Genomic DNA, 15307 nt, shown 5'->3' on the forward strand with positions numbered 1-15307 from the left:
GTCACTTGGTCCACTCTGACTTAATGCCGACCATATATTTATCAGCAAAAAATATTATATGGCATGATTATTTGGAAAAATGTCAAATTCGGTGAAAAAAAAATCGTTTTTTCACTTATTTTCTCTAATTTTGCTAAAAACTCGAAAACAGTAGGCTGTGGAAGTTTGACGTCTTCGAGAGGGTTGTTTGTTTTATTAATATGAACAACTTTGCCGAACATGCCAAGTCTCTAGAACGTCACAGTTAGTTAGATTGCGGCGCCACATATGCGGACGATTTACGAACTATCCGTTTATGTCAGTAGATGGTCCTCGTTGTTACATACAACTTTTCCGAAGACACTAACAACCGCAAACGCTTCGTTACCGAGTTATTAATTTTGTCCCGCCAGATTGCGTCCCTGGCCCATAGTGCATTGATTTTGATAACCCTCAAAAATCGACCGTTCTAATCGACCGTTTCTAATTCTTATAATAATCATGTTCCATATTCGTGTGAAATTTAATTATTTTGAAAAAAAAATGTATTATCACAACATTGTACAATACTAGTCAAACGATGTGCAGAAAACCGATTGAAATTTCAATGATAAATTAAAAAGATACAGCATGCACAAGGTGTCCACTTTATAAAATGAACAGTCCTTATGATGGTCCCTCAAAACAGCTTACCTAAGGATTCCTGTACCATGACTCGATTTTTCCATGAGTCGATGTTCCCTTCAATACCAACTCATGGAGGTTTGACTGTATACAAAATAAACTTACTTTTGATGAAAAATGTCACTTTAAGTTTTTGCTTATTAAATAAAGAGAAAAATTGCATCCACATTGTTTTTGCGTACCCTTGATGATAGCATCACTGGAAAACTCGAAAGTTTAAATTTCGAACTATTCAATATTGAAAATATGGCCGTTTCACAAGGTTAATTTCACAAGGATAATTTCAGATAATGTTATTGAAAAGTAATCTCTTACTTGTTTACTTTGAATACACGCTTATGATCTGTGAATGGCTGGCAGATTTAATTTAGCTTTGTGTTTCGACAATATGAACTCCAAAATCGAAATTTCGAGTTATCTCGTTGTAGTATTAAGGGAACGAAATGATATTGTTGAAATTTGTGGGGCGCGCCGTACCCTTGAATATCCGCATGACAATTCTAAAGCTTTGCGAATGTATCTAGAGGATCGGCAATATTAAATCTTGTAAACAAATTAGAAACAGCACTAGTAGATTCAATAGATATTGTTGATCTTGTCATCAGAGTAATTTTAAACTCATAGTACAACCAATAAACTCATAAACATTTTTTTACATTCAACAGAGTTTCGAAACCATGTATGGATGTACTAAAAACATTCAGTTTGAACAAAAAGTCAAGCTCTATGACGAAATTGATGCCCAGAACTTCAATGGCCTTCAGAAGCCCCAAAACTAACAATATTCATAGCAGTGCACATTCCGAGTCATATAGGAAAGAGAATGCTTCACGAGTATTAGACTAGTATAGACTGTAGTGGATTTGGTAGATCATAAGGACCCAAATTTCAGGACGATTTGGATGACCTCCAATATGAATTTTCTTGCAAAAAAAAACGGAACGTCTGTTAAGGCTTAGTGAGTGCTGTAAAACAGTAAACATAGACATCACTCGCTTAAAAATAATTTATGAGCCTGTGTAAGCTATGGCCATAATTTCAATTTTTGGGGGCCTCAGCATTATTCTAGGTTAATTATACACTTTTGAATTTTCTGATGTATCGTTAATTATTACAAATAACGGGTCTGTGCACATTTAGTATGAAAAAATTCGTTTCCAAATGAGGGGGCTAAGAGCAAAGGGGTGTAAGTGACAAAATCAAAGTTTTGGGCAAATCGATGTTGAAGATTTTTTCCCAATTTTTCTTTCCACACAAAATGTATGGGAGCAATCTTCCACGAATTATGTTATTTATTCTATTGGACGTAAAATCGCCCAAAAATAGCATTGGAAAGTGTAGATTTTTTTTTTGGTATACTTAACTCAAAATCGACCAAATTGTCATTTACACTCCTTTGCGTTTGGGCCCCTAAAATAATAAATGAGTGCTAAAAGGAAGTTCGTGTGCTTTTTCCCCTACCTGACAAAGAGATGTTCTGGAATAACTTTGTTCAACTGGAATAACTATAGTTTTCTACATCAAGAATCTCACGAACCTACAACAATAAGGGAAGCAATCCTCAAAATTTAATTAAAAAACATTGAGCAATGCTCAAAAACGAGTAATTTAAATTTTGCCCCGTACCCTACTGATTAGTTTTGAATCCAAAAACACGATGTTGTTTCAAAAAGTTCTGTTCTATAATATTGAAATCAACATTCTATAAGAACAAAACAAAAAAAGCTTACAAAGCTATCCAAATAAATATAGAAAAGAACAGCATTAATTTTCGACCCAGTACTAGTTTTCAACTCATTTATACGATTCTGGCCTTGGCTTTGTATGGAAATCCGAAAATAAGCTCAAAATTGTTGTGAATCGAAAATTAGTACTTTTCTCCTAGAATCCACCAATACCAATGCTAATATTATGTTTATTAACCCAGTGAACACACCATCGTATATGATGGGATATAAGAGTACAAATGTGGAGGCGATATACGTACATCTTGCATGGATCCTTATGGTGCATGTACGTATATCGCCTCCACATTTGTACTCTTATGCGCTATCTTATACGAGTTCGTGTTTACTGGGAAGTAGCCAAAGATCTGGTAAGGATTATGGTCAAGAAACTCGCTTGGAATTTTCCAAAGATTTCATCAAGGATCCACTAATAGTTTTATTGGTAAAAATCATTTAGGTACCTTGTAATAAATGCACTTAGTATCTTTCAGGTCTCAATTGGTCGGTACTAAGTCAGAGTGAACCAATTTCTGAACTATAAAAAAAATTGTTGAATATTTTAACACATCTTTGTGTTAATCGATATTAAGATGCGAAGTGCTTATTGTTAAAAAAAAACATAATACAAACCTCTAAGGTTAGTTGGTAAAACAAAATTTGCAAACAATATGCAAGAAAAAAAAAATAATTTTTTTATTGATTCTGTTAAGAATTTGACTAGAAATCCACGATTTGGCCAGAAACTTATCGAATGTTGGTCATGATGCGAAGTTGTCAATTCGAATGGCCCTTGTTAATTACGTAACATCTGGATTCCCTCTGACGGATGTGATTAAAGTAAGGACATCCTTCTATCTATTTTTCAATTCATTTATTTGATGTATTTGCTCTTGCTAAAAATATCCTCCGTACAATGGCTCAACAATCAGCGTAAATAAGTATGCTCTTCTGTTGTATCATATCATATGCACATAACTTTTTTAAACATTCCTTCAACGAGCAATGACGGATACTGATTTATATACCACCAATATGTTTCACTACGATTGATTTCACTTATTGTTTTGTTCAGTGTGCTGTTTTTATTTGTCAACCACAATTTCCTTGTATTTTGAGAATTGTTTTTCTCGTCTTAGATTCTAGAAGCCTTAACGAGTAGCAACATGTTTATCGATCCGAAAAAAATGGCAGAATTAAAATTTCTCAAGGTTAAACCGAAAAGGAGTATTTTGATCATTTTCATCACAAAGACAAACCGAGACAACCAAAATCAACTGGGAAGGTTTTTTTCGATATCGGAACGAAAGTGGGATCAACATAGGGAACATGGGTTTTGAGACAGTTTGTGAAGTAGAGAAATGATAAAGACGGGTTTGGGTAATGTTTTGCTTTTTCCACTGATTATTTCGTCACAAATGTTCGTTTCACATGTTTTTCTATCAATCGATTTTTTTACAACTCATTCGCTTTGTTTGCTTGCAACAACAACAAATAACGCTCATTCCTTAAATCTTATACAATATCGCAGACACATACGTTTGTTCTTTATTTTTTGATGTATTGTTCTCAACAATGGTTTTGCTTTGCTTTTGCAACTTATGCTTGTTTTCTTCTGGGCTGGAATAGATGAATTTTGGACTTAGTTTTTGTAGATCTACATAAGTTTTTTTTATTGATATTCTAATAAAGGTATAGATTTGCTGCACATGTTGATGTGTATAATAGCAATAGATTTTTTTGTCATGATTTTTTTTTTACTCGTTTGAGAGTGTGGTTGTGCTTAGGTAAAAAATATAAATATAAAATTTTTGCTTCGTATAAAAATAATAATAAAAAACAAACACATTTGAGATTAATGACAGTCGAGGATGGTTGCAGGCTTGGCTGTTTGATGTGTTTTGATGTTTGATTCACAATTAATATCTAACGTTTCGCGCGCACGTTCCGCTAGCTAATCGCGGGAGGGGCCTCTACAGCTCTTTGGGGGAGTCCGAACCGCTCTTTTGCGAGGATTGTCGCCGGCAAGGGATCTAACGGAGGCGTCCGAAGCAACCCGCCCCAATCCGAATGGTGTTATGCCCACAAAAGCAGTCACTCATTTGCGGAAGGGGGATTTTGTGGGGTGGGAGATCGGAAGGATCGATGGATGGCTCCGCGAACACTTGACGGGTCGTGTTCCCCCTAGTCAAGAAGCCCGGAGCGAGAGTGGCCCTCCACGCCGTCTAAGAGAAGAAGCTGCAACACGTTCTAGCTCAAAAATGGAATAATTTAAGATTTACCGCTAATTTAAATAGTAAATAATACTTAAATTACGAATCTTTAAATAAAAGATAGGCTCCTACAAAGTATCTCTACTCTACAATGATCGATGTACATTAGGGATATTTTATGAAAATATAAAATAGAAGGTAGGGTTTGGGTGCAGGGGAATTGAGGGGGTTTTGGTCGCAACAGTGGACCTTATGCCTGTCAGATGATGTTTGTTTGGAACTGTAGGATTGTGGTGATTTCGCTGAACACTCAGATCGCGAAATTTTGTTCGAATTCCAAAAGTTGGGCCTGAAAGTGTCTCGTCTACCGCACCCCGGTTTGAGGGCACGGTTGATCTCCTGCTTGTGTGTGATCGTTCATATTCTCCGGAAAATATGAACGAAAGCTACCTCGAGGTTTGGTGTGATCTGTTGCGTCGCGTGGGACGGGATGGGTTTGTAGGATCCGTAGGGTTGTGCATTGAGGGCTTCATCCTGGCGTCCCAGGATGGGGTCCCATAGAGAGGTGTGAGAATACTGTTGTTGACCTGTTGCAGTTTTTGGCTGTTGATCGTGTTATAGTAGTTTAAAATAAAACCATCTGGTATATCCGGGGTCGTTCGTCATTTGTTGCTTCGTTGGGGTTAGTTTGGCTCGCGAGTGCCTGAACGGGGCGATACGTGGAAAGACTGCAGCGAGTTTTCGAACTTCTGCAGGGCTTCCGACAACCCGATGGCACTCGGACCTGATGGACGACACAGGATTCGCAGTAGTTTCGTGCAGCTCTTTAGCAGAACGGTTGTCGCAGCTTGGCGATAGCATTTGTCAGATGCAGGATTTCGGTGTTGAGCTGTGACACCAGGGTATCGAGCTTCTCGACGGAATCGAGCACTTCAACGCGCTCGGTGTGTGGGTTGAAGCGGACCTCGAATGGCCGGGACATGGTCGAGACCCAGCGGCGGAACTTTTCCTTGGCATCCTCGAAGCTCTCGGCGACGTAGTAGATTGGCTGGTATTCCTGGTCCTGGTAGGGCTGGACGGCGGTGCTGGCCGGGTCAAAAGCGCGGTGCTCGGGCTTGTCGCTGATGGCGTGCAGCAGTTCTCCGTAGGCCGACAGCAGACCGGCACCGTAGGCCTTGACTTCGTTGTTTTCCTTGCACAGACCGAACTCTACGGTGAACCAGTAGACCTGCGAAACAGAGAGAATATAAAACCCATATCAATCACGGAAGTCATAACAATTCGGCCAATTCCGGCAACCGTGAACCGTCATCTGGCCAAAAAACAGCGATCAACCGAATCAAAATTCCGTCATAACTGCAGTCACCCCTCATCGCGTATGTACGGCTCGTATACGGTTCAATTACTGCGCGTACGCCCCGTAAATCGGCCGAGACCTGCACCGAATGCGCGATTAACCTACTGAACGCGAAACCGGGCGGCGGGCGAACCTGATCGATCAACGCCATCAAGTCAATGTCAGGTTGAAAGTGAATCGCAATCATCACGCAGACGATCGAGACGATGATAGAGTGATCGTCGAATATGAGAAAAGGTCGTTGGCCAGAAGGTGGTAGTGGCTGCATGGAAGAGGGGTGAGCCGTGGAGGGGTCGTTGCTTTGAAGCGATTAGGATTGGATCTCTGTGTGCGCGAGAGGTGAACGAAGTCCACTTGATCGAAATAGCGCAATTCAAGGGTGCGTGCGATCGATGGCTTCTAGAATGCTTCTGAGTCGATTGGTTGAAGGATTTCTTTGAAGTGTTGAGGTTGCGTGGAGGACTGCCTTATTACGAGCGATCACATCAGCAAGACTTCAATGGGAAATCAGAAAATCATGGAATGAATCGTAGCAATTGTCAAGTTATAGGTTTCGCCAGCCTAAGATATTTTGCTGTTATAGGGTTTTGAAGTTGACATTTACGTTTGACACATTATAATAGCATGAAATGAGTCAATGAAAGTATTGAAATCGATCGAACATTATCGATTATCATGCGATATGCAAATTGTGGCCATCAGAGAAAGTTTAACTGCCTTGTAGTCATTGGTATCGTTCTTCTGCACTGTTGGAGATGAGTTACCGTAAATTCGGGTGAAATTGATCACTGTGTCACACGATTTTATTTCCCTCTAATAGAGCACAGAAATCAATGCAACCTATGTAAATGAACGTTGTTTGTCTTAACTATTGTCGAATTGCATGTTGTGAAGCTTTTTGTGTTAAGGAATATTTATTTCTATGAAAATAATTGAAAATTCCATAATCGTGTTCTGTGTGGTATTGGCAGACATCAATAAACTTATAGTTTTGAACAAGGACTTGGACATGGTGTCAACCTGAAAATTTGTAAGGATGCTTGAAATATATCCCCAAAACGAATTTTATCATCAAAATTCGTACCAGTTTGTTCATTTTCTTGTAAAAATTGAATTTTTTATTGCTATCAGAAGATTCCTTCAGAAATTGCCTACATTTAGGCGTTTTCTGCGGTATTGTTGAAAATTAATTGTTTATTATTTCCATAAATTATGCATTGTTAAGGTGCAAGAAAAAATGGCTCAAAAGTCCGAACTGAAAAAAGCAGTTTTCTACTTTTAAAACAACAAATTGATGAAAATAAAAACACACAGCCTTTTTATTTGGCAAATAAAAGAGCTGTGTGTTTCTATTTTCTTCAATTTTTCTATTTAAAAAGAGAAAACTGCTTTTTCAGTTTTTACTTTTTCACAATTTTTACTTGGGCCTTAAGAATTTGGCAAGCAGGAGGCTCAAATTAAATAATGAAAGTTGTTTTCAAAACTAACAATAATGGTTTTGACAGGTGATCAATTTCACCCCGAAATGGAATTCCTTGATTTTTTATTTTAGAGACGATTTTCAGCACTAAAATCACAACTGTATGAAAATTTGAGTATATGAATCAATGAGGCTCACTGTCGTACTTGTTTTCCTGCATTAAGTTGTTTGGAATTGGCAACATCATAGAAAACAGACATGGAAAACAGTGAAAGGTGATCAATTTCACCCGAAATTACGGTACCATCGTACGGAGAACGGCCCTTAGAACACATTAGTTCAAATTTAGAATGAATGGTTTTTTTGAATCTGGAAGTTATCTTAACTGCTCGATAGTATTGACGTTTTGTTGCTATATGTTTGATCGACTGCAAGTCTCAGGATGTGCAAAAGTGTTGAAGTGAACTCTTCAACTCGAGTCATTCAATTTTCTATGTTTTGAAATTACATTGACAATTTGTTGGTCGAGAAATACCTATGTCAGTAAGAATCCGAATAGATTCAAATTTTGTGTTTGAATTTTCCTTTCTTTGAAAAAGAGACTTGAAAGTTCTCTAAGTTTAGGGATACTATGAGCTTACCCGGGTCTGGAAATCTGTTCGATGTTCTTCGCCATCTTATTCGCTGTTCGAAATGTTTGTAAAAATATTACTTCAAACTCTAAGTATTACTACATGGCTCCTCTCCTAGCTTCCAGAATTCTAGTTTCTAGCTTCTAGTTAGTTTCTAGCTTAAAGCTTCTAGCTCCCAGATTCTGGCTTCTAGTTACCATGGTTCTATTATATTTAAGGTCATGCCTCCAAACTGTTCTCATTCTCAAGTTGTGCTCTTGTAATAATGGCTCTCCTCGCTACAAAAACCTGAGATATTCTTTCAACTACCTTCAATTGTGATTTTGGATGCTATGTACATATCAAGTGACAGTTTTTGGATGTTCTAGGTCATCCAAACTATAATGCAGTTCGTAACCCGGGATCTACACCTGTAACAATAGCTAACGTAGCTATTCAGGGACATGGCATGTGTTCAAACATGTCCCCAATGGCCATATCCGTTGAAATTTCAGTAACTCATACATTTAATCAAGTGATTTATGTTGTGGGTTCCAAAGAAGTTGTCATTTTTCTACCTTGAAATATTAAGTTTTCAGTCGAGTAACTTGAAATCAATTAAGGATAGCACTTTTCAATGATTATCGTTGATGAAATATTCCAAAAATATATCGGAAAGCCTAACAGAAGGTGGTTAAGGCGTCGGTTATTGGCCTCCTGATCCGTTGTCAACGAAACTCATAATAGTCCGTTTCTTCCCTCCAAGCATCGTTAAACATATCCCATCGGAGTGTACTTACCGTAGAGAGCTTTTCAATTTCCTCGTCCGACGCGCCCAGCGAGGCGAGACCGATCTCCTGGGAGAACTGAGCGAAGCTCGGATCGGCCAACAGGGGCATGTGGCCAAGCAGTTCGTGGATGCAGTCGCTGTAATTGAAAGGAAAAAGGGAAAATCGGATTAGATTGAAATTTTGTTACTTCATGAAAGGAGAATGTGGCAAGGGGGAAGGTAGGGTGAGAGGGTTTAAGGAGGTAATAAAGGTAGCAAACGAAACGAAGGGATTTAGTCGCCATGGTTTGTCCTAGCATTGGGAGACTCATCGAGACGTAGCAATTCTTCGATCTCTTTGATTACTTTTTAGCATTATACTTTTCAAAAGGGCGATAGTGGTTTTGTCGATTTAAAAAGGGGTTAGTTTGACTTGCTTGGAAAGCCGATAAAGGTAACTGACGAAAAGTAGGCCTTATGTTTACGTAAATGGCTATATCAATGGGCGATTTAGCCAAAATTAGCAATTTCTCAATTACTTTTCCAAAAGGGCGAAAATGATTTTATTGACGATAAAGAGAATCGAATTGATTTACTAGCAGTCTTTGTGTTGAGAGTATTTTGGAAAATTCAATTCACAGAGAACCTAAAAACAATAGAAATTGTTCGAGAACAATCCAAAAACTTTAATATTCTGATTTCCAGACTTCAATTTGAGAAAATCAATTTTCCATTCGAGTTACGCTCTCTATTGAGATTGAAATCTATTTATGGAGTAAGCAAAAAGAACAAATTTCATCGCCAAAGTGCCAACAATTCCTCCCTAGAGTATCGAACAACGAGCGAAAGCGCGCCTAATTGAGTTTGTATCGCTTGCTATTACTGTTTTAGTAGCACGTCTGAACCTCTCCACTTCTAGAAGGTCGGGTAAGGCAATTATTTCTGTTCCTGTTCGCCACTCCTTGGTTCGGGGGGTGACACTTGTTGCAGGGGAAAATGTTCCCTCCGCCAGGAACTAGCGCCAGAGCTGCTCCGGAGGGAAATCATTTCCGTGTAGAGAAAAAGTTGCGCTTCTGATGAAAGACATCAAAAGCTGGCGAACGAATGGAATTGCAAGACGGGGACCACCGTAATGGAGTGGGAATGCGAGGTGATTTCCGTTAAAATCATTTTATTCTATTATTTTGACTTCTCTTGCACGGGGGGTTCTTTGTGGGTGAGAGCGGAGAAAGTGGTCTTTGCTAGGAAGATTGCAGGAGACGTGCTTTGTGAGATGTACAGTAGAAGGAGGGATTTTTGACCTGGCAACTTTCAAAACCAGTAGACTAGTTTTCTGCAATCCTTCCATGCGATGAAAACTAGATCAGGAAAGTCAAGTACGACCATCAAATAAATCACACCCTGTCCAAGATTCCCACCCATGACGGTCCATCGTTCAAACGTACTTCCCGCAACCACTTCCGACATTACATCACAGCCAGTGCGGGAAGGAAGCAGAATGAAAGACGACAACCGTCACTAACCACTTGTCGTAGGGTCGAAGACGACGACGACGCCAACGACACGCTCCCTTATAAGAAGCATGAATGAATGGAAACACTCAAGCAATCATAACGCGCTTTCTTCTACGAGCCACGACTATGATCCGCAGCTTTCCACTCCATCATCTTCGCTCGCCGGGGAAAAGAACAAGCATTAGCTCTTGTGACGTCAGTCAACCACAATACGGTCATAAATTGTAACCCTCTTTCAACGCTGCTTCAAGTAGCGAAAGGTCGGGATATTATGGGATTAGAAAAGCCCCCTCGTGGGAATTAACCCTACGCTTCTACTTAGGGATACTTACGGTTCGGGTGTGTGGTATGGCGAGTTGATGTGTCGGACGTACTGCGTGCTCTGGAAGATGCGGAATGCCAACGAGGCCAGGAAGTCCCGGGCAGTTAGCAGACCGGCGGCCGGGCGCAGCGTGAAGCCGGTGTTCTTGCGCAGGAAGTCGCTCATCTCCTGCAGCTGCGGCAGGCGTTCCTTGACGAAGATCTTCTCGTCCTCCAGCTTCTTGAAAACGGCCACATACTCGGAGCAGGCGTGCTTGGTCATCAGCTCCTTGACGCGGTTGAAAACGGCCGACCACGTCTTGTTCTCGGTTTCGGTGTAGTTGATGTGTGGGATTGGGTCTCCGCTGTGAATAGGGAAATTGCGTTACAACACCGGACTTACGATACTCGCAGGGGCTTGCAACACTTACTACTTGTAGGCGAAAGCGATTTCGGCGATCTCCTTCCTGCGGGCACGGTAGACCTGATCGGCGAAACCGGGGTGGTTCATGTCCAGGTCCGGTTCGTACTTGGTCATGAGGTGGTTGCAGTTGTCCAGCTCGGAGGCGTGGCTCGGGAACCACGGGGCCTTCACGCTGACGTTGTTCTCGGCCAGCAGACTGACGCTGCCGAACGAGGCCGTCTGGCGGAGCGAGCGGATCAGCTGCAACAGGTTGGACCGGGCCATGTCCACCTTGATCAGCACATCGAACTGCACACCTTCGCTGCGCGATTGGCGCGACTCCAGGTGCACCACGGTTCCGTGGTACGTCTCGACAGCCTTCAGGATACGTCCCAGGGAGCCCATGCCGTCGCGTAGGTGCACCACGACGGCGGCACGGACCACCTGCTTTTCGGCCTCGGGCGATTCGGAAGCGGCGTTCTGCAGAACGACTTCCTCCTCCGTTAGGCCAGCGTCTGGAAAGGAAAAATAAGAAGAAATATCGCGTCAGTTAAAGTGTGGAAATGCGTCGCGTGGGACGATGAGTGTGTCGTTGGCCTCGAAGTGCAGAGAGAGAGAGAGAGATATGGGTGATAATTTTCACGACCCATTAGGCGCAAATGTGGGGTGATTTTCAACAATGGGGCCAGCTTTTAAGCGGTGGCGATTGAATGGGATTATTCTCGACGAGAATGGAAAATGCTGGATTTGTGGGATGCGTTCTGGTTGGAGCTTGAAGTGGTGCTATTTGAGGACCAGAAGGGATGATGCGAGTGTGAAATGTTCTTCTCGTTTCTATTGCGTTTCAAAGTTTGATTGCTAGCTGAGGTTTCAGGGAGCTTATTTGAACGGGAAAATTTGCCAAAGTACTAGTTCTACGTGTTGTTCAATTTAAAAGACACGTTCTACGTGTTGTTTAATTAAAATTTTAGGACCCCATTGTTTGGGCTACGAGCAAAATCATACACTGAAAATATATTTTATTTTTATCACGAACAATTGACAAATAAAAACCTCATTGTTAATATACTCCTAATTTTCACCATATAATCTTGATAGCAAAAAAAAAAATTGGAACAAAGTTTCATGATGAAGATTTTCTCAATAAAAACCGTATTTCTAAGAACAACTTTCGATCGAATTTCAATTTTTTTTGTGAATATAAATACGTGTTGATAATCGAATATAAATGAAATGAACACTTTTCTAGAAGTAGTCGTTTTTGAGATTTTTGAAGTTTAATGCAAAACAATATTAATTATATAATAAAATAGGCCATTTTCATTAGTTATACGTGAGGCTCCAGCAAGAACCAAAGGTTTTGGAGAGTATTACAGTTACTCTATTTACAGTCTGGCAAATAGAAAATCTGAAGAACTGGCAACGTGATAATCTCACTTAAATTTGCTGGCAAGTGAGCAAAGTGTTTAAGCCTTCAAGTGACTTTCTTGTGCGAACAATGACGAAATGATATTTTTTCTCGATCAAACCAATGCTAATTTGTCCTTTTATGTGAATGGATCATTGAAGGTAGTTTTTGTCAGTGCTCACCGTATCAAAACAAAGGCGCCACTGTATATGGGATTTAAGATTGTGACAGCGTTGCTGTTCTGTCAAACACACAAGGCTACGGTGGCGCTATCTATGCTTTCCATAGCGACCGTTTTGGTTATTTTAATTTTATTTCTTATCATTCTTTGATTTTAATATTTCTGCGGTCACAATACTGTCCATCGATTCAAGCACTCTCTACCTGTCATGTTCTATGGAAATGACAGGCCCGTGTTAGCACCGGTCCTCTACCGATGTAAACAAATGCATAGCCGGACCTGTCTGATGAAAAGGCCTATGATACTATCCTTCAAACTGTAAATAGAGTGACTGTAGAAAGTATCGGTCATTTTTCTCTACACGGAAACGCGGATCTACTCAAACCTTGTCTCCACGCAAAACCGTAGTTACGCCCAATAACCAAAAATTTGCTAAATTTCCAAAAATGGTGTAAGGTAGTTTCCCTTTGAAGCCATTAGAAAAAATAAACTTAGTGTGGATTGTTTTAACTCGAAATTGAGTGCTTTCAACTCAAGTTTGAGAAAAACGGACTTTTCTAAATTTGGCTTACTTGGTTAAAATACAGTCATTGTGTAGATGCAGATTAGGGCGGTTCAAAATTTAAAAATGTTTGATAATCCAATCTGCCATATGTTTCTTACAATCCTTACCATAAAAATAGTGTTCTGTGAAATTTTCAGCTTTCTAGGTGGTGATTTAAAGGTGGCCCAAAGACAATGTAGGTTTGTACCTATGTAAATTACTATGGAGAAATTCTGAGATATGTTCCAAACCCGTTAGTAATGTAATGTAAGTACAAACTTATTATCCCATAGTAAAAACTCATTCTTCAAGCCATAATAAAGAAATTTGCTGAAGAGAATAATTCAATCCGACAAATAGCAGAAAAGATATTCATGAGTTTGTTTGTTATCAGTTTGTTAAATATGGGAAAAAATCTGCACACATGTACAAAAATCCCAAACAAAATTTGCTCAAAAGGGATTTGTTTCTTCAGCAACATCCTTCATTAAGACTTGAAGAATGAGTTTTAAATATGTGATGATACGTTCCTACTTACATTACAGTACTAGCGTGTTTGAAACATTTCTCAAAATTTCTCCATAGTAATTTCCATACAAACCTACTTTGTCTTTGGGCCACCTCTAAAAAGCTGAAAATTTCACAGAACACTATTTTTATGGTAAAGATGGTAAGGAACATATGGGAGATTGGATTTTCAAACATTTTCAAATTTTGAATCGCCCTAATGCAGATCTCTCAATTTTTGACAACATTCGTGAAAAAGAGAGATAATACCGAGAGATTTAGTATTGAAAATTATCGATATACTTGTGAAGTAATCGTCAAATAGGTAAAATAAACTAAAAAATAGGTAGATAGTTTTAGCGTGTAACTTGTTTTTGAAGAAGTGTCACGAACAAGTTATCAAAATGGCCTATTTCATGATTTTATTATTGAATTTTTCCATTAAACATCAATTAACTTGAAAATGGCTACTCCTAGAGATAAATGGTTTAGAAGACCGTTTTCGCGATTCTCGTTTTAAGTATTGAGCAATTACGTACAAGAACTCACATAACATGTCTAATTGGGAACTCCAAATGCTTATAATAGCATTAAGAGCAGGGATCAAAATTCAACTAAAGTATCTCTCACTTATCGCTCTCTGTAACAATCAGCGCTGCTGCTATTTATCAAGCTTGTTACAACTTGTGAAACATTGCCGATCATGGACCGATACAGATGCGATGTTTTCTTCGCTTGCTTCGATCACGCTTCAAAATCAATCGAGAACGAATTTTGCAACGCCTGCTGCATGAGCATCACGGTAAGAATAAGCAAGGTATTATACTCCGAAAAATGACATTTGGCTGTGACGTCATTCCTATCGCAAACTCGAACGAGTGCAAAAGAAAGCAAGGCCTCATGCTTGACGATAGGAATGACAACACATGTTTTGATGGAAAATCATTGCTTACACTTGGGAATAGCCTACTTTGTTGTGTCTACCGTGCATGAGCATGGTTCCATAAGAAACCAGAATAATTTGAATAATACAACTGACGTTATATTGCTTTGGGCTAAGCCGTATTTAAGGAAATGAAAACAGAAGTTTTTGATCGTTTCCGACGTTTCGTTTCGATTTGTGCCTTTTCCAGGGATTAATTACCGCAGTTTTTTTTTTATCTAGATAGCTTTGCTAAATCCAAACTTGAGAACGATCCTGTAATTCACAATTTTACTGTTTTTTTTAACATTACAAACAAAGTACAGGTCGATAATTTCACAATTTTGGGTTTCAGAGATATTTTCAAAATAAAGGTGATTTTAACTAGCATTGGGCGCATTTGCACTGCGTAGAACACTTACCGTCAATTTCATCCTGAGATGTGGCTTGGTTTTCTTCCATCTGTGGAACTTCATCAGCTGATCGAATGGCCAAATTGAAAGCGAACACAACATCGACGTGCGCAAAACATGAAAACAAAATCGAAATAAAAATAACAAAAAAGCCAAATTATAATATGAATCAAAATAAAAACAAAAACAATTATAATGAAACCTCAGACCCTTCCAGTTCCACGCTCATCTTCGATCGAAAACAATCCCAGCCACGACAATGGCGCGAACGTGCGGAATCAAAACAAAATCGTCGAAATCCAACAATTTGGGCACCGAATCAAATCGCATTCTCGCGTTCCGACAAGGAAACCAAACG

General features: G+C 39.5%; 1 protein-coding gene across 2 annotated transcripts in view; it reads right to left on the reverse strand.

Annotated features, from left to right (window-relative positions):
* Positions 1–3354: 3354 nt before the first annotated feature.
* LOC23687518 (tyrosine 3-monooxygenase) overlaps positions 3355–15307 on the reverse strand; it is a 98392-nt gene continuing 86439 nt past the window's right edge. For both annotated transcript variants that reach the window (XM_011495191.2, XM_021840599.1), the window contains exons 4-8: positions 14959–15015; positions 11003–11489; positions 10604–10936; positions 8789–8915; positions 3355–5828 (exon numbers count right to left, since the gene is read on the reverse strand). In XM_011495191.2, the coding sequence (XP_011493493.2) occupies positions 5427–5828; positions 8789–8915; positions 10604–10936; positions 11003–11489; positions 14959–15015 (1406 nt within the window). In that variant the 3' untranslated portion in view covers positions 3355–5426. The remainder of the gene's footprint in view (positions 5829–8788; positions 8916–10603; positions 10937–11002; positions 11490–14958; positions 15016–15307) is intronic.

The sequence above is a fragment of the Aedes aegypti genome, chromosome 2, assembly GCF_002204515.2.
Source record: "Aedes aegypti strain LVP_AGWG chromosome 2, AaegL5.0 Primary Assembly, whole genome shotgun sequence".
Classification (NCBI taxonomy): Eukaryota; Metazoa; Arthropoda; class Insecta; order Diptera; family Culicidae; genus Aedes; species Aedes aegypti.